General features: G+C 39.6%; 1 protein-coding gene across 1 annotated transcript in view; it reads right to left on the minus strand.

Annotated features, from left to right (window-relative positions):
* cdkal1 (CDK5 regulatory subunit associated protein 1-like 1) overlaps positions 1-26,748 on the minus strand; it is a 292,200-nt gene that overhangs the window by 111,651 nt on the left and 153,801 nt on the right. Inside the window, exon 9 of the mRNA XM_039805926.1 lies at positions 13,113-13,279. Within this exon, the coding sequence (XP_039661860.1) occupies positions 13,113-13,279 (167 nt within the window). The remainder of the gene's footprint in view (positions 1-13,112; positions 13,280-26,748) is intronic.

Consider the following 26,748-nt stretch of genomic DNA (forward strand, 5'->3'; position numbering starts at 1 on the left):
CAGACCTTCTCCAATGCACTGCCTCTTTCTCTTGTTTTCTATGTCTCTTATATTGGAAAAATAAAAGAAAAGCACCTTGTAAAATGCATTATGTACTCACTAGATCCAAAGTCCAAGAAGTGATTCTTTATGTCTGAAAAGTCAAGAGCTTTTACCGAGAAGCAAGGAGGTCTAAATCTCAGATCAAAATGGTGAGAGAAACACTCACTAGGTACCTTTCTGCTTTCACTAAAAGAGTTTTACAAATGCTTGGGGGTACAGTAAGTGCTCGCTATAATATCTGCAGTCCATAATGTAGAAAGCAGGTTTTAAGTGTTCCTTTAAAGAAAATGCCATTATCAGATACTCATCGGACTGTGATGTTCAGTGCATTCCCGGAGATGTGTTTTGAGATGAAGGGATAAAATGAAGGAACAAACACTGAATCATAAAATGAAGAGACATTCCAAATCTGCATTTGATCTGAATTGAGCAACACAGAATCATGTCTTTTTTTTCTCAGCTCTTAAACTTTCACCAAGAGCAATTGCACAAGTGACAGTGTTTTAACACACCACATTCATTGGGAGTTTTTCTTCTTTTCTTTCGTCCTCACTTTCATTTCCTCAGTAAAAGAACAGGAGAGACCACAGATGTCAGATTTTTTTCTGATGGACATAATCAGGATGCTATCATTACCATGCTAATCACCACAAGAAGGAGAAGGAGTACGAGAAAAAGAGAGGGGAGGAAGAAATGATTTAATGATTTCCTACAAGTATATGCTGATTGCAGTCCGTTTTCTCAATTAAGATCCATTGTAGAATGTTCCCTACTTCATACACACCAAAAAGACCATATGTGTGCACACACACACACACACACACACACACACACACACACACACACACACAGCTCAGTTGCAGCACACCATAGGGGGTTGACCGCTGGAAGCTCCAAATTAGAAAGAATTAATTTGGTTGGAAAAAGGAGCTTGATTGGTGACAGACATCAGCTAGTTGCGTGTGCGCGCGTGTGTGAGAGAGAGAGAGAGAGAGAGAGAGAGACAGTGAGTGAAAGAAAACATGTAAAGCAGCATGCGTTCATGTGTTTTTACAGTAAATGCTTTCAAAGGTAAAAGAATGGTAGTGATTAGGTGCCCATGTGTCCAAGTTCTTACAAGTTACTCCTCTGATAGTTATGCCCTAATTTTCTCAGCGTAGATGTTTTAATGAGTGTACCTTTTAGAGTCCACAACCACTGAATTGCAATACAAGGAGGTACAACATTTTTTAAACTATGTCCAAATTACACAGGACATCGTCCCAAGTCATCAGAATCAGAAAAGCTTTATTGCCAAGTACGTTTTTTTACACATACATACAAGGAATTTGTTTTGGTGCTGTCAGTTAATCAGATAACTGACAATGCAAACTAAAAAATACTGTCAATAAATGTCTATTATGCTACATGAGGGAAATGTACTGTATTTCTGTGCGGGCTTAACCATATAGATACTTTTACTTTTTCTCTGTATATACCTTTCCAAAACATGTTTGAAGTGCAATCTTTTTATATTTGGTACTTTGTGCTGCAAGCCCTAAGTGAGCACTTCAACTATTAAAAGTCTGCGCTTATCATTAAAGGGGTGATAGAACGCAAAACCGATTTTACCCTGTCATAGTTGAATAACGACAGTTCGGTGGGTAAATAGGACATACATAGAAGCTCAAAATCCCATTGACACCCCTTTACTATGAAAATCTCATATTTTTAAACTGCCACTGAAAACGGGCGAATCTCAACAAAGCTAGATGCTTACATAAGCATTCCAGGACCTGTACCTTTGTCACGCCCATGGGTGTATTAAGAGAACAGTCACGCCCCAACATTTACATAGGCTACACAACTGACCTGAGATCAGGTAGTCTTCTGAATCTAGGTCACGCAGATCTCTGCTATTCCATTATATATTCACTTCTGAAACTTTTTTATGCAAGAAATCAACCATGTAAAGCTCAAATATGGGCCGTTTTACGAAAATGTATGGCTAATTGCAAATTTTGTCCGACTGTCTGTCGGAGTTCAGCGGCCGGTGCTGCCTGGGTTGCTACATCGCCGCCCTGCCTGTCCTCCATCACAGACCCCAGCCTACTGTGAGCTCGATTGAACTCGGCCGGCGGCCCGGTGCTCAATACCCGCGCAAACTCACCCTTTTCTGGGTGACTGGAACTACCACACGCCGCTGCCCTGACAGAGCTCCAGGGCCTGCAGCTCGCTGTTCTCCGGCCGGTGAGTGACTGAGAGTGCGGTTAGCGAGCTTGTTACGCCCGCAATCTCATACCGCAGCCCGCAGGTTCCAGTTAATCTTATAATGGATATGTGTGTTGAGTTATTTAAACAAACAATTGGGGAAATAAACGCCTCTTGTCCGCAAGTCTCATTGATAGAGCCCGCGGTGAGTTGGATTCCATCAATGAGAGCTAGCTAGCCTCCTCCTAACGAGACCTCTGACATTCACAAAAATGCATTCAATTGAAATCTGAAATCCGACAAGTGTTAGCTATGCTTTGTAAGACCTTGGGGAACCTGTAATATTCATGCCGTGACGAAATTCAAACTGTAAATATACTATAGTTATGCCGAAAGTGTAGCTAGCTAGCTAGCTGCGATATTTCCCCATTGTATTGAATGGGACATATAGCTAACAGCTGCTCGTCCTACAAAGACACCTTGCGTTCATAAAAATGCCTTAAAATCAAATCGGACACAACGGTTAGCTTATAAGACATTGGGGAATGATGTTATATAAGTGGCATGACGAAATTCAAACTGTAAATATACTATAGTTATGCCGAAAGTGTAGCTAGCTAGCTGCGATATTTCTCTATTCTAGTTATGCCAGCAGCCAGCCACGGAGCCCCGTAGTGCAGTATCCACAAAGGGTGACTTTGCCCTGGGTGTGGAGCCCAGCAGGCTACCGCTTTCTCGTCAGACTGTGTGGAGCTCCTAAAGTCGACACGTCTTACCAAATTTGCAAATAGCCATCAATTTTCGTAAAACGGCCCATATTTGAGCTTTATATAGTTGATTTCTCGCATAAAAAAGTCTCAGAAGTGAATTTGGTAAGGAAACATTGCAGTGTCTGGAATATGAGATTCTGTCGCGTCTAATGTGTGTGTATTGGGGATTCGCTCAACCAATCAGCGCGCGTCTCTAATGTGTGCGTATGGCGATTTACTCAACCAATCAGCGCGCGTCTCTAATGTGTGAGTATGGCGATTCACTCAACCAATCAGCACGCGTCTCTAATGTGTGCGTATGGCAATTCGCTCAACCAATCAGCGCGCAGCTTATCTAAATATTCATGAGCATTCCATATTTGGAAAAAAAGCTCTTGTTACAAATAGGGCCAAAACACAGGGATGCATAAGGGCCAATAAAATATCAATTTTCAGGACCCATCCCATCTAAGGGTTGTCCCATCCCCCTAAAATTATCATTAAAACTATGCTGTGTATTGTAAATAACAATGGAATATACTTAAAATAATTTAAGTAGTAAAAGAAATGCATTTTAAGTTTAGAAACATTTTGAGTCACCCCTCCCTTGCCTCAAAGTGGTTTGGTCCACTGCCTGCTTTATATCACCCATACACACAGCAAGTCCGGTGGGAGAGAACGAGGGAACACAGTTGTTTTCGCCAAAGCATAGTGCGTTCCATTCACGTCCGAATTTGGAAGCCAAAGCTGGGAATGACGTCACACCCGAGCTGAATGCGTTCCATGAATGCGTTCCATTTCCATAAAAGTCCGATTTTCATTGCTTTCATTAGCTCTAGCCAGGTTATTGCTAGTTTATTACTGCTAGTAACAACTAGTTTATACGCTGTTTTTTGTGCATACAAACAGCGTAACGACATGTCCACAGCTAGAATGTAGACAGCACTGTGTGTACAACTGATTTAGTGAGACACAAATAACACAGAAGTGCTTCTAACTGTAAATTACTACATATTTCACAACAGTTGATGCACGGAGCAGCCATGTTGGATTTTTAGCTCTGGGTAATCCATGGTTGTCTGAGTTCCGAGCTCGGAAATCTGAGGTCAGGGGGGCGTGTTTCCGACTTTGACCTCGGAAAATCCAACTTCCGTGTACAAATGGAACGCACTAGTAGTTGTGGAACTCCAGTAAGTAAGCTGGCAAGGCTATTTTATTCACTTCAAACATTGGATGAAGTGATTCTTTTCTTTAATACAGATGATGCTGAGTCATGACTAGGGTTGGGTATCGTTTGGTTTTTTTTCGGTTCCGGTGCTAAATCGATACTTTTAAAACGGTTCCGGTGCCTAAACGGTGCCTGAATCGGTACTTTTCAATAAAGTAAAAAAAAAAATAAGAAAAAAAATAAGGGTAGTAAACAACAGTCAGTGACTTGTTTATTGCTAAGGACATGGTCAAAATTAAAGATTTAATAATAATGTAATAACTATAACAATAACAATAAGTTATTTCACCAGTAAATTGCTGTTGAACCCCAGATGGAACCCCCACGAGGCTACCTGTTTTAAGTGAATGCACCGTCTGTGTTGTTTAATTCCGACAACGGCAGCTGCAAGTGAACGCACCGTCTGTGTTGTTTAATTCCGACAACTGCAGCTGCAAGTGAACGCACCGTCTGTGTTGTTTCATTCCGACCATATAAACATACTGTATATCTATGAATTGCGACAACGGCAGCTGCTGCGCTGCAGAGCAGACTGTTACATCCCGCTGTTGAAGTCCTCCACAGTGAAATACAGTCACACTTTACACTGTTTAACGTTAGCTGTCAACATTTTACCGGTGTTTAATCCAGCTGCTAGCTAAAGGTAGGCTAACGTTACATGCTGTCAGGTGTAGTGTAAAGTCAAGCACTGAAATGAGGCACCGAAATTTTTGTTCTTATTCGGTCTCGTTACTACCGTTTACGTCGGCACCGGTTCCCTATTGGCACCGAGTTTCGGTACCCAACCCTAGTCATGACACAAAAATTATGATAAGTGATGTATTTTTCCATGAGTCCGGCCTGCTATGTAAGTGATTGTAACGCGCTATGTGGTAGCTTGTTTAATAGCTTGTTGTATAGTAAGTCACCCACTACAACTAACAATAAGCCTTTGTGTGAATTGATATTAGGCTCATATTGTAGATCTACCGTTGTGTTTTGCTCAATATGGTAAGTGGTAGATAAGTGGGCTTGCTGCAGTTGAATATTTGTCCTCTGTCCCAGATGAAACCTAATCTTTATATGGAGGACGCAAGATAATTTAATAATATGACTGCTTGGTAAACCTATCAACCTAACTCATATTTAAACAACTACCACTTTGTGTTGTTGGCCAAAGACAATGAGTGAGAAAAGAAAGAGATCATTTTTCAGTGCACCAAAACGGAGACTCATGTATTAATGCCTCAGCATCATCTGTATTAGAGAAAAGAATCACTTCATCCGATGTTTAAAGTGAATGAAATAGCCTTGCCAGCCTACTTACTGGAGTTCCACAACTAACGTTACATATATCCAGACGTGTATAAAGTACTAGAGACCCATCCTTGAGTAAAAGTACAAGTGCTCTATCAAAAAAGTGACTTGAGTAGAAGTTGAATTTTTTTTACTTAAGTATTGCAAGTAGTTTATTTTAAAATCTACTACTCAAGTACTGAAAGTAAAAGTACAAGTATTGTGTTATTTAGTTATTAAAGACAGCAGTCAAAAGTTTGAATATCATATTGTTTACATTATTTCAAATGTTTAGCCTAAGGCTGTAGCCAAAGGAATTAACAAGTATTAAACATGTATTATATTATATTAAAAATAACAAATACTGAAATAAAATGTACAATTATCACACTGTGCAAGTAAAATAAACATCCTCTCCAGCACAAGCCCCAAAAAATGTATCACACACTAGCTAGTAACATGTGTGATGAACAGGAAAGTTAGCAAGCTAGCAACATACAGATAAACTAGCAGCTTCACATCACAGGGTCAAACGGTTAACATTCAGTACTCACTGCAGACTGAAACAACTCAGGAATATGTACTCAAGTAAAAGTGGAAGTAGGAGAAAAAAAATAATACTCCAGTAGAGTACAGATACAGCCTTTTAGTACTTAAGTAGAGTAGTGAGGTAGTTCTACTTCGTTACTATACAGCTCTGCATATATCCTATACAAGGATAATTTTGGCTGTATTATTTGTGTCAATAATTCAATAATAAATCTTGAGAAATGTTATGTTTATTGTCCCCACAAACTGTTTTGTTTAATTTACGTCCATAGTTGCAAGGGTGAATGGGGTCTCAACAGTCGGCATGCTAGTTTGAGTAGCAGGGCACTGTTGATGGCAACGTAGGATTAATCTATATATAAGGGCAGGATTTTTCATTCACACAAGCCATTTATCAAGTGTGTGACAGAAAGCGTCCCATCCTCCAATGATTATACAGTACACTGATATCAATCTCTCTAGTTACAGATCCCTGTGGAGTTGAGGCCTATTCTATGTTTGACTGCTGCTGACAGACAGTTTAGTGAGTCTGAAGTGAAAACGATGCTGTGATGAAGATATCGCTCAGCAGTGCCCGGTAGCAATAATTTAAGTGCTGCTTTAATGCCTTCACTTCTGGGTGGATGAACTATCCAGCTCAAGGCAAACAAGCTTAAACAAATTAAGTGTGCAAGTGGTCTTTTTTTTGTTTTGTTTTCATCAGTCTTGAAAGTCTTTAAAGCAGTACAATATTGTTTCTCTATCTCTGTGCCCCTTTCTACTTCCCCCCCTATCTCTCCCATTCACACACACAGACACAAAATCTTTTCATCTTTGGTTGATCAGCTCAGATAAACACATGAACCAGAAAGGATATGTCTTAACTGGCTTAGCTCAAAGGACCCAATATCAACCCCCTCAAATCAGATATGACTGAAAAGAGCATATATGAAAAAGAGAGAGAGAGAGAGAGAGAGAGAGATGGTAAAAGCTGGTTTGGCTCCAAACAGCCTCAATAATTACACCCTTTTAACTCCCCTCTTAATTCTTTTGAAATATTCTACATGAGGATTTTGTCTATTGCTTTCTGCTCTGTTTCATGCCTTTTCATTAGCACCTTCCTCCTCCCTTTTTGTATTTTGAGCAGAACACAACACATGCATTCTCTGTGTGGGTTTCATCCCCTATTTTTACTTGTGTTGTAGGTGGAACACTGTGGACAAGAAAAGGTTTCTGACTCACACTCTCTAAGGAGGTTGCATAAACTGATTGAGGGGTAACTGCTGATTCGTTTGGATCAAGTCGTCTCTGTTTGTGTTGCAAGTAGCTGCATACAAGTTATTAAGTTAGGGATGTCACGCAAAACATATTGAAGAAAAAAAGAAACAATTAGGGGAAAAGGGAATTACACTTTGTTTGATCTGAAATCCCACAGAACCTACATCCAAACTCATTTACAGCACTTAAATATCGAAGCAGAAGAAACAAGAGAGAGGAGAATGCAGAATGTGGAATTTAGGAAGTAATACAAAATATTTTTATATTTGTACAAAACATCTGTCATAATATGAATGATGTTCAGTACAAAAAACACCAGTTACTAATAGACTAAATACTGGCATGAAACACTGTCTTGAACTTATTCCATGTGTGTTTTGAGTGTGTGTGGTACACTCACACTGGAAAAATGACTAAATGAAGTGTATTCTTAAAACTGCCAGCACATTTTGAGTGTGGTGTTGGTCTATTGTGTCAGAATGCAACAACCTTGATTTAGAAGAGCTACTCACAGCTAGAAAAAGTTGTATTAAAAGTTGCAGAACACGTGTTTACTTGTAACGTGAGGTCTTCACTTTTGAAATTGGTGTTAATGTTTTAACATTGCAGCTTCATGGCATTCACCAATTCCTATTTGTTAAAAAAGAAATAAAATCATACACTAACTGCTAAAGTAGTGCACTGTCAATATTAGTATATGGCACATACTCATATATATATACATATTAGTATATTGTATGGACGAAGGACACATTGCTGATCGCATCAAGCATCACACACACGCACACACACACACACACACACACAAAGCTGGATTCCCCAGAGTGCCAACACAGACAGAAACGGTTACAGTCTGGTTTGAGTATGCGTTCTGAAACAAACCCAGAATAAGTAGCATCTAACTGCATTCGCACACACTCACAGACATATACACAAACCCACACATAAGAGAGTATTAGCAGGGTTCACCCAAGGGAGTCTGTAAAGAAAATTATTCTACAAGCTGTTCCCAGGATTATAAGTCAGGTCCCCATGTGTGTGCACTAGCACACACAAACACAGAGTCAGTGTGAACTGTATCCCGCAGCAGATAGAGAAACTGAGCTCCCAACGGTATTAAACATTTCAAACACTACAGGCTTCACTTGATTTTCCCTGGAGGCTATACCCAGCCTGCACCTACTGCCAGTACCTCACACAGCGCAGATGTAATCTATGTACTGCACAGTAAAGAGAAATTAAGTGCATGTGTAGCATTTGAACGTCACACTGTATTGTTCTGCGTGTATCATCCGACTTTTGTGAGCTAGAAAGAAATGACCATACTATACGAATACTATACTATCAAAAGCATTTCGGCATTTTCCATTTTGTTTCCTCGTTAAAATTACTGTGTCAACGTTTGTTTTCAGTGATTTAAATAGTGAAACAAGCCAACCAAAAAAAAAAAAACACCAAAACCAAAATGCATGGATCCATTATATGGACAAATGTTTTTTGCTGCAGCTGTGGATTACATTGACAGATTGCAGATAATTAAGTATACTCCATTGCCATTATTGCTGCCTTAATTCTTTTTGCCTCTCAAAAGAAAAAGCCACAACAAAAGGCACGACAAATGAGTTTTAAATTGGCATTTACAGCTTCATCCTTCAGAACTCATAATTCACCAAAAGAATTATATATATATAAAATATAATTCACCGCAGTAAGTCAGGAGTCATAATTTAGAGGGACATCTGAGTAGCCTTACTATGAGCATTCATTTGGTGTCGGATCCCTCGCACAATGCTACATTAGGTCTCTAATGTGAAGAGGCTCCCAAAGGCTTCATTAAAAATGAAAATGGCCTGAGAGGGTGTGTCTAAGTGTGGGCCCATACAGCTGTGCTTGTGTGCACATCTGAGTGTGAAGGTGAGAAATGTGTGTGTATTCATGTGTGTGAATGCTTGTGTCCTGGATATGAAAAATATCCGCCGACGCAGAGGATGGAATGGTGGTTTCACTTTGTTACAGGTTTTTGGTAGTTTGTCAACCTTCCCAAGGCCTGGTGCGGCATCATAGAACTGAGAACAGTCACACACCTCTCAGTGTCTCTGGAAAGTAAATGACTAAATAAAAATAAAAAAGAACTGAAAAGCTAAAAACAAACAACCAAAGAAAATGTAAAAAGATAAATTATATATTTTGACGAGTCTCATGTCACACAGTCAGAATATATATATATATATATATATATATATATATATATATATATATATATAAATTATATTATGTTTAAATGGATGCATTTTTAAGATAGAGGAAATCCATTTTGTCACAGGAAATGCTAAACACTTATTCACATTTTGTGATTTAGCAAAATTACACACATTTTTGTTTCTCTGACTGTATTCATCCTATTTTGAAATTAAACATTTTGAATGAAAAAAGCTGAGCAAAATGTTACGTCAAATCACTCTCTGTGTGCAACTCTACAGTATCACACCACTGTTTCCCAGAGCTAACTGTGGAGAGAGTGAACGGCATATCTGATGTATCTCTAGTCAAACTGAAATGAGCTCTGAGGATGGTTAATGGACAACTGCTATTTCATTCATCCCAGCCTGACTGATTGCTACGTACGAAGAGGCTACTTTCACACCTCATTTACTGAGTCTGCTAGCATGCTAGATTCAATCACACACAGGCACATGCACAGGTACTGTATCTGCGCGCGCACACACACACACACACACACACACACACACACACACACACACACACACACACACACACACACACCCCTTATATGATAATATGACCTAATGTTACAGTTTTGACAGCAGCTTAGCTATTTATTGACAAATGGATAGACGGATGGATGGACATGCAGATAGATGGATACGCATATAAGACAATATCAAGTCTAAAGAGAAAAAAATGAAAAACATAAAAGTAACATTGTTCTAGATATTTTTACTCGCAACTACTTAAGTAAAAATGTCCACTGACGGCACAGTGCAATCAACTAAAATGTCAGAGACAAGTGGCCCATGAGAGGTGATTGGGCCTTTAACTGCTCCAATCAGCAAATGGTGCTACTGTATGAGGCTGTCTACATCTGTCGGGAAAAACAGGTTGCACATTGGAAGAAACTGTGTGTTCTTGTGTGACAGAGGGAGATCTGAGTGAGTATGTATAAGAGAGGGTGATCTTTCAGTGGGAAGTGGAGAGGTTACTTGGCCTTTTCAGCTTCAATCACAGCCATTCAGTATGATGCAGTTATACAAGCGCTGGTGTTCTTCGAACGGAAAGACAGCGGGATATAATTTGGCCTTTACTTAAGATGAAGGATAAAGCTACTTCAGAGATTTGGCTTTAATCATCATCACCACACCGTTCTTATTGCTGTGATTGCCACCACCATGAGAGGAGTTAAAAGGTGTGTGTGTGAAAAAAAAAAAAAAAACAGTGACAAAAAGAATATGAAGAATTACACGTAAGAAAGAACTGGAAGGAGACAACTTTCAAAGAATTTAAAAAGAAAGTTTCTCTGTTAGATGTTGGGCTCACAACAACAAAAAGTAGGACTAGAAAGAGAAACAAAAAAAAAGGGCCGGCAGGGGAGAAGAGAAAAGAGGAGAGGATAAAGGGTAAATGGGAGACAGGAGCAACAAAAGACAATGATAAGTTAAAGAAGAACACTCTTATCTGTCCTTATGTAGGTTAATTGACTGAGGAATTAAAGCAAAAAAAGATATAATTCAATTCAATGCATGGACATTAACAATAAAAGGGCCGGTAGCATATGAAATGATTCTTAACGTACACACACACACACACACACACACACACACACACACACACACACACACACACACACACACACACACACACACACACACACACACACACACACACACCAAGCTAGTGTGTCGTCCTAGTATATTTCTAATTATCAGTTAATTGTTATTCCCTATCATTAGAAGGGTGGTTTTTTAATTGTAATGTAGCCAAGCAGAAAGCCTACCTATACATGTGGGGGACAATTAGCCACCTCCATTAACCCCTGGTTAATTACAACCTCCATTGCTGCTTCCCACAGCACTTTCCCACTTCTTTTTAGCCCTCATCTCTATCCCCGGGCCTTCATCCCCATTTTTTTCCATTTCTGCCCTCATTTCATTCATCTCTGATCTTCTATCTTCCTTGATTCTAAAGTACATCTGTTGTGAAATACACTGTCTTTTTTTTTTTTTTTTACTAAAAAGTTTTGTTTCATTATAGTTTTCTAGGTTACCATTACCCTATTTCAGCCCTCTATTTCCTCCCTAAATATGTCCCTCCTCTATTATTTCCTAACCGTTTTCCTCAGTGATGAGACTGGGACTGCTAGTAGGCAAGCAAAACTACAGTAAAATATCGTTTGAAATGAAGGAAACCAGAAACACACACAAAAATCCGAAGAAACAAATTCCTGACTTGTGTCTTTATCACTTTCACATTCAATTTCACTCTTTTCTTGTAATTATCCTCCATTTATCCTCTTAAGTTGCCACCTCAAATGTACAAAACCACAGCACTACTGCCGGGGTAGGTGGAAATGACTAATTAATTTATAGTTCAACTTCTCTACCTCACCAAAGAAATAAGAGCTACATGCATACGGAAAAACCCCTCATGCATTCAATATTAAAAAGGTGACAGTTCCAAGAATAGGGCCGAACTTCGATTTGAGACGCCCTCTTTCAGCATGTCTAAGTTTAAGTTTAATATTGAGTGAGAATCAGACGCAGCATTTAACCCACTCTATCAGGAGCGGTGAGCAGCCACTGTTACAGCGCATTCATATTGTGTGTAAAAACAGCTTTTCCTGCTCAAAATTGGCTTTTATGTGTCTGCCTGGATTTGGTTCAGCCGAATTCTCTGACCTCTCCCTAATCATGATGGAATAGGCAAGTCCCTGAAGTAAATCACTGCACTAAGCTGTGGTCTCCCCTGTGTCTCCTAACCCTTTGCGTCACACACTCCTCCGTTGTATTATTTAAATAGGCTAGCAGAATTTGAGGGTGTAGTTACCCTTTAAGCTCACTTTGGACAAGGTTATGTTACTGAAGCTCAGTTACACAGCAAAACAAAGTTACAGCAACCAAAAACACTTTCATTAGAAACATTAGGTCGAGAAGGGTCCTGCTTTAAGTGCAATGTGTCTGCCCGGGCAGATCGTGGACAACCCTAGAAATTATTTAGACAAATGAAGCTGATATGTTGTCTGAAAGCAGAGGCCAGACATGCCTATTGTCCATTTATGGTGGAAAATGGTGATAACGTGTTATAGTATGTTGTTACCCTAACACTTCCAGAAACAAGATTTTTTTTTTATTTAAATGTTAGAAAATGCATGTCTTACAGAGACGGAAAATGCAAAAACAGAGAGATGGGTAGAGAGAGAGAGAGAGCGAGAGCGAAGGGATAACAATGTCCATTGTTCCATTAGGGAAGACAATAATGACTGATAAAATGAGGTTGCTAAAGAGGACACAATGGTCCGTAATTGACTCATTAGGGAGAGAAGAGAATGAACTGCACTAATGAATGGAGTATGAGCGCCGCAGCTAAACTGCTTGGTAAGCAAAACAGAGAGACAGTTTATTAAATCTAGGCAAAGTAATATTATTTGTTCACAGAAAGGGGTAGTACAAGAGACTATAGGGACAAAAACAAAACGTGAACAGGAAAAACTCTGGATTGCCTAAGTATTTTAGTTATATTTATCAGTGATGTATTATTATCTTTGATGGAAATTATTGGTAAAATGGGTGATTGTGTACTGTGCATACCTCTAGGTGTTCCAGGATATATGGTGGGTTGGTCATACCCAGCCTCAGCATGGCTCCTTCAGGGATCTCCTCCACCAATCTCCACAGCAATGTGGGCAGGTCTGTCCCTATGTCTCTACCATAAGCTCCTGTGTCTTCACTGGTCAACCAGATCTCACACACTCCCTCTAGAAAAAGACACAAAGACAAATATTAAACACGCTTAAGATTTAATTTAGATGCCATTTTGTTTCCAAATTTTTTATTCTGCAGAGTGATGATCTGTAGCACAATCACATCAAAGCACAACAGTTTCGCCATTGGTCAGTTAATATGACATAACAGTGTTGCCACCGATAATCAGTTTAAGATTTTTCATACAGTATGCTTTTCCAAAAACAAACTGCGCAGTATATTAGCAATAGGCAATAGTTCCCACATGCTGAAGTACTGCTCATTCAACTCGACTTACAGATGCATTCAGTGTCCCTGGTAGCAAGCAGCACAAGTACTTTGTTTGTAAGAAAAGCAACTGGGTACTTAGCATGGGCAGGAAATGCATCATGGCTTATATAGAAATCAATACCACCTGCAGAAACATCACAGCACCGGCCACAGTTATAGTCACACATACTGACCTGTTTCATTTGAGTGTAAGGTCCTACAAAACCTAACTTGTATCTTGTATAAAGCCATATTTACACAGCTTTTTTAAAATATTTATCTGAAATAATAATATTTTTTATTGTCTTTTTGACAAGCAACATCATCCTCCCCCACACCTTACGTTTAGAAATCTCTTGTGGCCATTGCCTAAATGCTCCAATGCTTTGGCAGAACCCCGCTCATGACAGTCACTGACAAGTATTAAAAATACCCTTCTGATAAACATAAACTCCAGAAGTGTGAAGGTCACATACAGCAAGAGGGGACCATCTACCGGCTTCATGCTAAATTAGAGCAACGCTCACTGCTAGAGCTTAATGATCTAACTGTCATTTGGCTGTAGGTCTGGAAATGGTTGAGTGTCTGCTTAAGCTATGTGTTACGACATATCATATCATGCAGGCACACAGAAAAACATTTGCACTTGCAGGGGCACAAGCTCAAGTACACACAGACGCACACATACACACAGGAAACCACACAACCTCCATTATCATTAGCTGTGCAGAGACAGACAGAAAGATACATGTGGTCATTCAGAGAGTAAAGATGTTTTTTGGCTAATTGGATGGTGTGTGTGTGTGTGTGTGTGTGTGTGTGTGTGTGTGTGTGTGTGTGTGTGTGTGTGTGTGTGTGTGTGTGTGTGTGTGAGAGAGAGAGAGAGAGAGGGAGACAGCAAAACTGTGTTTTAAAGGCCTTCATGGGCCAGATAGATTACAGATGATGGCAGTATAATTGTCCGGAGTGAAAGAGTTTCCAAAGCTCATCATCGCTGACATTAAGATGCACTAATGATTTCTGGAGCCAGCCACGTCTAAAAGTACCATCAAAAACATCCATCAATCACACGTGATCAGATCTAAAGGCAAACACACACTGTATTCAGGATATGATGCTTCAGTATGCAATTAATGAAAAGCATAGTTCACCTTGCTCCAATACTCAGTAATAGCCTTGTTCATTAAATGTTCTTTATCATTTATTAACTGGTTCAATTTGATTTACTTAGAATATAGGCTCTCTTTTAGCAATGTCTCCCTTCACAGACATAGAAAAGCTAACCATCGACTGTTAAGAGCTTCAACGGGGGTCAGGCTCTATGCAGAGACATGCTATCATCAGCTACCTTTGATTTACAATGAAATAGTCTCTGTTTAGCAACATTAATACAATGGTTGATTTGCTTCTGTATCAGATGTTTCATCTTTTTAGCCTAAATTATGGTGGTGACAGCAAACAAGGCAGGGCAGCTAATGTCAGCTTGTTTGGACTGAATTATACCAATTCCTCTGCCAAGGTTCCTATGCCTGCATCATCTGCATTCCAGGAGTGAATCTTTTCCTATTCCCACTATAATAGCAGCATCACGTTCTACGTCACAGCTCTGTCCCAGGATAATATTCGCCAAGTGGTCTCTTAATACAGGGCCAGACCTGAATTAAATTGGCCTAGGAGCTAAATTGGTTCCTTCCAAAACAACATTCCTGTGATTCCACGTACATAATGCTGCCAAGCTAGTAAGCTTGTGTGCTGTCTGCTATGAAATACATCTTGTGATTCCTGTGTTAATCATGTTTTGAACAGGGTGATGCTTTGGAAAAAGTCTCAAGGCCACAGTCATACGTAGATCTCCAGATAAACTCAATAACCTGCCCAGTAATTTGCCCCTTTGGCCTACTTATCTGTCCCTTTTGTATTAGCTGTGCCAATGGTGTTATTGTTGGCCAAAGAGAGAGAGAAGTTGGCCGTTTCATCAGGAAATGTTAGCTTGCTCTCCCTTCACTATCTGCTGTGATACACACTACACACCTGCTTCCTCTAGTTTTGGTATGTGTGCAGTAGAGAGAGAGTGGTCACACTGGTGCAGGGCTAAAATGTGTCTGTCTATCAGCCATGTCAAGATTACTACAAAGAAACTCATCACCACAGGAGTATTTTGCAGGGCGAAGTTTTGCTTTTAATATTGTGCTTTACATTCATTGTGAGAATGAAGGTATTTTAATCAACATAGAAAGCCAAATGGTGAAGCTGACTCCATATTATAAAAAACCTAATGTTTTTAATGTGGGATCTTTTTTTTTTAATTCAAGGTGGTCTAATAAATAAGATAGCAAAAGTATCCTTGAGCATGCAAGACACGTGCGTGAGCGTGTACCAATTTAAAGAGGTGCTGTTCCGTAGCTGACCCTGACTTCTTACCCTCAAATTGAAGGGAGACAACTCAAGGAGAATTTCATCATATAATATGCAGGGCTCGACAGTACTTGCCCGGGACAAGTAAACTCTGTGTTCGGGTAAGTGAATGCCTCATGCAGTTGTCCAATCCGACAAGCAAAAAATAAATGTAATCTTGTGAGTGAAAGCCACTGCTCAGTGAGAGACTTATTTAGCGAGCTAACCAGTAGCACAAGAAGGCCAGTGACGGCAGAGACACTCTTTCCGTTGTTACTTCACAATAAAAGCCCTAGACATATAGGATACACCACATAACCCCTATTTTCAACTGGGCGCACCTGCGCTGCGTTCCGGAAGCGATGCTGGCAATTGTGGCCATTCAAGTCAATGGTTGATATTCCACCACCAGCGTCCCAGAAGCGTGCTCCGCTAAAGATACGCGTCAGGTCTCTTTCCTCGCGAGCCACGGGGCAGGAAGTGAGCGAGAGCATACAGTCAATTTACCAAAATACACCCCCCAGTATCGTATAGGTCTCCTCTACAACACCACAGACGAGGAGAGATTCACATTGGAGGTGGGAAAACATAATAGACACCGCAGATCTTTTTTTAAAAGGACAACGCCAGACAAGAGAAAGCATGGAGGTAGATACTAGCTTAATAAACACGTGGTTGTTCTGTAAACTACTTGTAGAGACAATCAAATGTGTGAGTCGGACAGGCAAGACGCTCCGCTCCTAAGACGCTCCCGGTGTGGTATGGCGCGTGACAGAGGACGGAACAAAACCTTGTCGCAGCCGGACTGCAGCACAGACTGCAGCACAGACGCGCCCGGTGGATAATCCAGGTAATGGTTAACCTGAGGGAATTTAATTCACTCAGTATTTCGCTGAAAGGAAACTCAATAAAATAGCTTACAGTAGCTTAGTGTTTCCTGCGGTCGGAAAGCACAGGGGGGAGACAGGGCCGGAGTCTTCAGAGTGTCCACTGCACACTGCATCTACCATCACTTTCTCTCACTCACTTCACCAGTGTAGTCAAAAGGACCTCAAACTGTCCCAAAAACATTCAGCCTTGGTAGATGAGAAGGACAACTATCGCAAATTGGCATTGCTGCCGGTATGAATAGTTTTGATTCGAAATATTAGCAGTCGAATATTCCGCATTTTCGTGTTGTTTATTCGGCACGCAACCAGTGTATGAAGGCCTTCAGTTCGGTAAAAGAGAGAAACTTGAATTCAAAAGGTGTATGGTTGAATTTTTTGTAACGTTTTGTAAATTTATACAAGCAATCGCATTTGCCTCATATTAGTGCATGCATAGTATTGTCATTTTTTGTGTTGTTATGTCATTCCAGACAGATAAAGGCTTTTTAATACGCATTATATCAGCACATCTTCCTTGTAGGCTATAACTCAACATCCAAGCTCATGATAACAGCAAAAGGCAAAAACCCTGCATAATAGCTGAAAAAAACAGAGGCCCTGAAACAGATGTTCCTCCAGTAATTGAAAGAATAACTTAGAATCGTCCCAGCTTTGTAATTGCTAGGGGTTAATTGCATGTTTCGTATGGTAATAAATTATAATAATTGTCCAAAATGCCTGTTACATTTGCCCTCCATTTTCCATTTTGGGCAAGTAAGTTTAGCAATCGGGCAAATAAAACATAAAAAAAACATCTTAACAGCTTAATGTCAAGTCCTGATATGAATATTGATAATATGTTATTGTAACGGTTAACCAAAACATGTAATCGGCAAGTTTCCACTCTGCTTCAACCTGTGAGTGTTCAGATTACAAACCATTCACCTAACCCCATTGTTCCATGTCACTTTATGATGTAGTATGTCTGAGCAGTTGTAAACAAGGGTGGGGAGCAGGACGCTTTCCCTAAAAGCTATTAACATTCACTGAACTCTGACACAGCAGAGCAAACACAGCACAGGGAGGAGTGAACAAAACGGCAGATGGAATGAGATATTAAAGATGAATATAAGCTTTGGGTTTAAGCTTTCGGGGGTGGGGCTATAGGTAGCTAGGTAGAGAGAGAGAGAGAGAGAGAGAGAGAGAGAGAGAGAGAGAGAGAACGCACAAGGGGAAACAGCTGTGTGTATGTCTAAGCTGCATTTGTCTTTGTCCTAGAATAACACCATCGCCATGTCTGACAAATGTCATACACCTTTCAAACAATCATCACTCTAACTCTGCCAAATACTTGTTTGGTGTGTGTGTGTGTGTCCATGGGTTTTCCTAAGCAAGACATCTAACCTGAACTGAAAATACAGTTTTAAGTGTGGTGGATGTCGCGGTCATTTCTTTACCTGTCCTCTTGATAAATTCAGGTCAATTTACACTTTAATGTATCTTTTGCTTTGCCAATATAAACACTTTGTGCTCTTAATTTTCTTGTTCATCAGTCAATAAGCAACAAGTAAAACGCAAACAAAGAATCCAAAAAACAAAGTAAATAAATGGAGGAAAAAAAAAAAACAGCATTTGAGGAGAGGGCAACAATATCTCAGGCCTAGAACAAAAAGTATTGTAGTGATATTCTAGTGACCCTGAAGGAAAGTGGTGTTTTTTTTTTAAAGTTGTGTCAACTAATCCAGTTTAGACTGATCAATTTTGGGATTCACAAAATTACTTAAACAAGGAGTAAAAAGTGACCTTTCAAAAAAAGAAAAATGCCCTTGTATAGGAAGCTAGAATGAAACCTTTTCAAGTATAAGCGTGAAAGTATGTCTATATATTGTGACCTGCAATTCTATGTCTATGTACAGTTTATAATAAAAATGTTTCTGTTCATTCATCATCACTAGTATGATGTTTCCAAGTTAACAATGCCTATAAACTGCAGTGCTTCCATATACTGTGGCAGACCCTTATATATCATTGTATTGTTTACATATATAATGTCTCGTTGGCCCCGTGTCTTGGCTCAGCCTCTGGATGAAAGAATGGGAAGAGTGGGAGGAAAAAAGAGATGAGGGCTTTGAAGTGGTTGCTTTGAAGAAGCATGACAGAACCAATTGATTCAGGTGATTGGGAGCTTTAGTAAAAGCCACTGTTTAAACGGTAAATGGGTCTTAAATCATAAATGAGACACACAAGCGGCACAACATGACCACACATTTTCATGTCATGCTTGTTTCTATTAGTTGGTACATTCTGGCTCTGATTCCTTCAATAGCACATACTTCTTTTATTTCAGTGATATTACCATTCAAAATAATAGTTTGTTTATGTCATAACTTCAACTAAATATCTGACTGGAAACCAAAATGAAAATTGACTGTATATCTTGTTTTGTTATTATCTGATTATGATTTGTATTTTCTATGTTTATCTTTATCACTGTTCTTTCTCCCAAAAAGCTATTATAGATACAAAAAAGGTAATATATTTTTCTTTCTATGAGTGGAAATATCCTCACTTATAGTACCCATATTTCATAGTTATAGTATGAAAAAAACATGTTTATAAAAATGCAAATAATGGCTTTAATCGTAACATATATGCGTTTTATTTATAAAGATTAAGGTCACTGTGTTTTTAAAGGATGGTTGACTTCAAAATTTAACATTTTTGGATGCTTGCCTACCTAATAAATATGTACAGTACAGGCCAAAAGTTTGGACACACCTTCTCATTCAATGCGTTTCCTTTATTTTCATGACTATTTACATTGTAGATTCTCACTGAAGGCATCAAAACTATGAATGAACTATGAATTATGTACTTGACAAAAAAAGTCAGAAATAAATGAAAACATGTCTTATATTTTAGATTCCTCAAAGTAGCCACCCTTTTTCTTTTTTGATAGTGCTGCAAACCCTTGGTGTTCTCTCAATGAGCTTCATGAGGTAGTCACCTGAAATGGTTTTCACTTCACAGGTGTGCCTTGTCAGGGTTAATTAGTGGATTTTTTTCCCTTATTAATGGGGTTGGGACCATCAGTTGTGTTGTGCAGAAGTCAGGTTGATACACAGCTGACAGCCCTATTGGACAACGGTTAGAATTCATATTATGGCAAGAACCAATCAGCTAAGTAAAGAGAAACGAGTGGCCATCATTACTTTAACAAATGAAGGTCAGTCAGTCCGGAAAATTGTGAAAACTGTGAATGTGTCCCCAAGTGCAGTCGCAAAAACCATCAAGCGCTACAACGAAACTGGCTCACATGAGGACCGCCCCAGGAAAGGAAGACCAAGGGTCACCTCTGCTGAGTTCTAGCAGCAGACACATCTCTAGAACAACTGTTAAGAGGAGACTGCGCAAATCAGGCCTTCATGGTCAAATAGCTGCTAGGAAACCACTGCTAAGGAGAGGAAACAAGCAGAAGAGATTTGTTTGGGCCAAGAAACACAAGGAATGGACATTAGACCAGTGGAAATCTGTGCTTTGGTCTGATGAGTCCAAATTTGAGATCTTTGGTTCCAACCGCCGTGTCTATGTGCGACGCAGAAAAGGGGAACGGATGGATTCTACAGGCCTGGTTCCCACCGTGAAGCATGGAGGAAGAGGTGTGATGGTGTGGGGGTGCTTTGCTGGTGACACTGTTGGGGATTTATTCCAAATTGAAGGCATACTGAACCAGCATGGCTACCACAGAATACTGCAGCGACATGCCATCCCATCCGGTTTGCGTTTAGTTGGACCATCATTTATTTTTCAACAGGACGATGACCCCAAACACACCTCCAGACTGCGTAAGGGCTATTTGACCAAGAAGGAGAGTGATGGAGTGCTGCACCAGATGACCTGGCCTCCACAGTCACCGGACCTGAACCCAATCGAGATGGTTTGGGGTGAGCTGGAGCGCAGAGTGAAGGCAAAAGGGCCAACAAGTGCTAAGCATCTCTGGGAACTCCTTAAAGACTGTTGGAAAACCATTTCAGGTGACTACCTCTTGAAGCTCATCAAGAGAATGCCAAGAGTGTGCAAAGCAGTAATCAGAGCAAAGGGTGGCTACTTTGAAGAAACTATATAAGACATGTTTTCAGTTATTTCCCACTTTTTTGTTAAGTACATAATTCCATATGTGTTCATTCATAGTTTTGATGCCTTCAGTGAGAATCTACAATGAAAATAAAGGAAACGCATTGAATGAGAAGGTGTGTCCAAACTTTTGGCCTGTACTGTACATAAACTAACATATTTTCTAATCACTCACTGGCACTCAACACTTTTACATTGCTTCATGATAGTCTATAAAATTCTTGCTTTAGCGGTAACAGCAGCAACATTCTCAGCCTAGCAGGCATTAGGACAGGTGTCAAAGGATATGATCTGGCGTGATGTCACCAGCAGTGGATGAACAATATGGAAACTGATACAGATCTGTTTAATACTGTGCATTTTTATCAACTGTTTGCTTAACAGATCCTAAACCAAATTACTACCATTGCCTCCTTTACAAGCACATTATTTTGTCTTGTGGCAAGAAGCATTGTCATCATCAAGATCAGTGTGAACAAGTGCACGCAACAAGTGTAAACACATTGGATCATTTTGGTCGCTCGGGCCATGTCTAATGTGTTTGTTTTGGCTGCTGCTTGTCCTGAGATTGTTTGTGTGAGCAAAGCGCTGCCCCTGATGTGAATTATTGAGAGGGGGAATCCCAAACATTTTACAGTTTCACAGACAGCGGCAGTTGATCCACCATGTTTTTATGCATTGTTTTGGTCCTGATTTAACACTAGGCCATCGTGCATGTGTGTATACCCAAAACAATACACTATTATTTCCAGTATGAGCATGTTTACAACTCTGTTTTTGTGCATGTTTGTGCCCAAGTCTGTACTGTATGTGGATTGTGTACATAAATACACACATTGCAAGTAAACCTTCAATTTCTATCCTACACATATGGGTTCGGTATTCCTATTTATCTTAATCTCTTCAGCAGGATATGCATTTTGATTGGCTGCCACAGGCTATATTTAACAGATTATAGATTAGATGATCCTATTAAACTACATTAAAACCCTATTTTCCACAACACAAGTCAACACATGGCTAAGCATGTTAGAGTGCATACAAGAAGAGAGCGTGTGAAAGAGAGAGCGACAAGGAAACAGTTCAAGGATGGTTCAAGCTTATCTACATAAACTTTTGTTGGTATTTTAACTTTCAACTAATGTTCTTAAACAGTTTTGGAAATGATGCAGTATTTCAATATTGATCAATTATAGTTTATTGGACTATTAGTACACTTTCATGTGACAGCTGGATAGGCTGCATATACATCTACACACCCCCTCATGCATCATGGCAGCTTAATGTATACAACATGTTTGCTTGGGTGTTGCTTTGTGTCATGGAAAATAAGAATTTAACGCAGTGTAATAGGATCATCTGTATGTGCATATAATCTGTAATCTCTTAAACATTAACCCCTTGCAACCAATCATAATGTGCATGACCTTATGTACAGCAATAACAGCTTGGATCCCTTTGAGCAAATTTGCTCTGATCGACTGATCTCATTACATAACACCACAGCAAAAATGTTAACTCTTGGATGACTTGCACTGCCTACTGCAAGTCAGCATCTACCACGCCAATACCTTTCCCATGAAAAACTTGAGACATATTGACACATGCATACATTATCTGCTGCTTGGAGCAATCAATTCATTTGGCCAACATGAATATGTATCAGACAACAAATTAAAATACTCTTAAAGGGATGTGCATTCTGCCTTGCAACACACACTCTGTGCTTTATAAATACCATATTCATTTAAACCAAAGGAAGGATTTATTTTTTCATCACATGGAGAGAACACACACACACACACACACACACAATATGGGTGGTACGGTTCATGAAAAAACATCCGAACCTCTCGGTTCGCTAGTCTCGGTTCGGAGCGTGTGTGTGCCGGTTCGTCAGTACACTGTTAATGTGCACTAACCACTTACTGCCGTTGTGCCCACTTTCGACACCTATGTTAAAACACTTACTGGAAATGACGAGCGGGATGAGTTTGACAAACGCAACACATGGCAGCTGATTGGACAATCGCGTCACATGGGTCTTGCTGCTCCCGAATTTCAAAACAGACTGTCATGGCGGCTTGTTCAGAATATGATCTCATATTGTACTAAAATAGTTCACCGAAACTTGTTTCTGAAAACATTTTAAGCGAGAAATAGGCCATGCAGTTGCTGAATCTGTCTTCATTTCAGATCGACAAAGGTCAGTTTAAAAGATGGTTGGAGTAGGGTGCTGCTGCTGCTGCAGGTCACGTCACATACAGAAATGTCAAGTGGGAGAGAGGCTGCCCAGAGCTGTAGGATGCGCCAACGTCGTTTATAGTCTAGTGTGTGGGAACATTTTGGATTTCACGTTGCCTATGATGAAATAAAACAATATATAGAACTGCCACTGTGTGCATGTATTGTGCAACATGCATTCAATATGCTAATTTTAGCTATATATCATATGCTGAAGTATATTCTGGAGTATTAAAGATTGAAAGAAAAAAATAACAAGAACCGTACAGAACCGAAAACCGTGACCCTAAAACCGCGATACGAACCGAACCGTGGGTTTTGTGAACCGTACCACCCCTCTCTCACACACACACACACACACACACACACACACACACACACACACACACACACACACACACACACACACACACACACACACACACACCTCATCTACATATATCCATCCAACACTTTTGTACAGAGCCATTGACTGGAAGGCCTGTCTAACCTTTAATCACATTAGTCCCTCGCCTGTCCTCCACCATCAGCCAACCCCCTCTGGCTGTCTGCCTCCACAGTAAACCTACCACCCACCACGAGACAGTAAAAAGGACGGGGCAGATGTCAACAACAGCAACTTGACAAATGAAATTATGAATTTGAAGGGAGAGAGAGAGAAAGTATGTCATTGTGTGGTGAGGTTGGATTAAGAGGAGAAGTTGGTGAGATTTGTTGAGAGAGGGATACAGAAATACTGCATGGGATTTAAGAAATGTATTGTGTTTGAATAACTGTACTCCTTTTTATTAACATAGCAATGCACAATTTGTTGTCAATATCACACACCACTAACTGAATCTGCTGGTGCTTATTCTAAATTTTAACATGAAAACCACTTTATTTGATTTGATACTCCTCATTTCCCAGCACTGTGCGATACTTTTCCCACAGTACTTAGTCTGTATGATGCAGGTTTCCATGTGATTCCAAATGATGCTATATTTTCAATAATTACCATGTACAGGTTTACTGAAATGATCGAGTTTAACTACAACACAGTTTATACTGGTGTTTTCATTCTGTGAATAACATCCACCCCTGCATGACATATGACTGACATTAGCTTACATAAAAAAAAATGACAGCTTGTCCAATATCAAGAACTTCTTTAAACATTCTTACCATATTTTTTGTAACACCCACTTATTGAAATTCTTGAACTCTGCTTATCTCTGATCCACAGGCATGTAGGAGATAAACATTTTCCACAAACACAAGCAGCAACATATTAATACACATTTACACACAAACACAAGTCCTCCTTCAATCCCAGACACACTTTCTCACAGGTTTACACACTATAACCCATGCATAACACCACACACAGAGGTTAATTGCAGTAATTAAGCAGCTTAATTGAGAGCAACAACTGTTGATGTGGCACGTAGGCGTCTTGGCAGGTAGCATCATCATCATGGATTAATCCAACACACACTTGAATATGCAAATATTCTCTCAGGCATGTTGACACTAAATACATGCATGTGTGCTTGCACATCGGCGTGTACATGTTGCACGTGCATGTGTCTGTGTGCATGCATATGTATGGCTTTAATGAACAGCCTACACAATCCCTTAAACAACAACATGTCAGCTTTAACCTACTTTCACATAGTTTCTGAGTTACAGACTCGACCTTCTGTGCATGCCTGTGCATGAGATGGGGTTTCTGGATACATCAAAGCAAGTGTGTGTGTGTGTGTGTGTGTGTGTGTGTGTGTGTGTGTATGTATATGTATATATATATATATATATATATATATATACATATACATATATATATATACATATATATATATATATATATATATATATATATATATATATATATATATATATATATATATATATATATATATATATATATATATATACATATATATATATATATATATATATATATATATATATATATATATATATATATATAAAAATAAAACAAACAAAGGAAATTTTTATAAAGTATGTATAAATTAAATAAATATTAGCCCTAATTAACAGATAAACGGTTCAAAGATCTTTTCCTTTCCTGCCATGGTTTAAGTGCAACAACACACAAGGCATTCAGAGTCTGTTTCCTGGTGGTTTAATGTGCAAAAATCTAAAAGAGGAATTGTATAAAGTTATAATTTGTACCCACTTTAAAATGAAACCCAATTCTCCCCTTGCATCCCTAACTACAGAAGAAATGGAAATCATTGAAAAAGTGTAAAAGGTTAAAGGAACACGCCGACTTATTGGGAATTTAGCTTATTCACCGTAACCCCCAGAGTTAGACAAGTCGATACATACCCTTCTCATCTCAGTGCGTGCTGTAACGCTGTCTGACGCCGCCAGCGGCATCAGGCCAGCACAGAACATGCAGGTGAATGGTTCCAGTAATCCTACTGCTCCCAATTGTGACAAAAATATGGTACAAATTAACACTAAATTTATTTACATGTTGTGATTTCTATAGTCACAGCTTGTACAAAACAACGTAACATGAGACACAGCCGTCTTCTAACCGTAAACAAACCGGGAACTATATTCTCAGACAGGTTGTTGCAAAGCAAATCATTCCGCCCAAGTACTATATTCTTCCGCCTGAGAATATAGTTCCCGGTTTGTTTACGGTTAGAAGATGGCTGTGTCTCATGTTACGTTGTTTTTTGTACACGTTGTACACGTCTCTACAAATCACAACATGTCAATAGGAACATGTTGGCGTTATTTAGTCACTTATTTGGAGCAGTAGGCTAGTTGGAACCATTCACCTGCAGGATCTGTGGGAGGCTAGGCTAATGCTGGAGCCGTCAGACAGCATTACAGCACGCACAGAGAAGAGAAGGGTATGTATGGACTTGTCTAACTCTGGGGGTTACGGTGAATAAGCTAAATTTGCAATAAGTCGGCGTGTTCCTTTAACAGAAAAATCTGCAAATACAGAGTGATTGATAGAGAAATTAATGAAAATTTCACAGATTATGTAGTTTCCCTGTCAATTTCTAAGCATACCACTTCTTACCACATCAACACAATAGCATTTAGCAGTGGCAAATATGAGCTGCTTAGCCATCACCATGGATTGCTAAGAGCTATACGGGCAATGTGGTCAAGTGGTTAGCAATGTCGCTGACAAGTTAGCACGGGTCTTCTCTGAATGTAGCCCTGTGATGGTCTGGCAGCCTCTCCACATCGGGGCTTTCCTCTCACCCAGTGCATACTGGGAGAGGCTCCAGCCCCTGCCATCCTGAACAGGACAAGCAGGTCTAAAAGTTGGATGGGTGGCTAAATGGCAGAAATATGCCTTGAATATATGCTGGTTCACCACCTTTACATGTAGGCTATTTAGATTTGAATGTATGAACAGAAGGTAACTGTGTAGGACTATTACAATCACACTGAATTGTCCTTATATACCTGTGCATGGCTATTACAAAACAACATCTCATAAACAGATGAGGATCAGGATAGATAACAAATAACAGGAGATAATAAGTGGGATTAATTGTGCGAGATCTTTTCACTGAGATTCTTTTAGGAGTGAG

The sequence above is a fragment of the Perca fluviatilis genome, chromosome 7 (genome assembly GCF_010015445.1).
Source record: "Perca fluviatilis chromosome 7, GENO_Pfluv_1.0, whole genome shotgun sequence".
Lineage (NCBI taxonomy): Eukaryota > Metazoa > Chordata > Actinopteri > Perciformes > Percidae > Perca > Perca fluviatilis.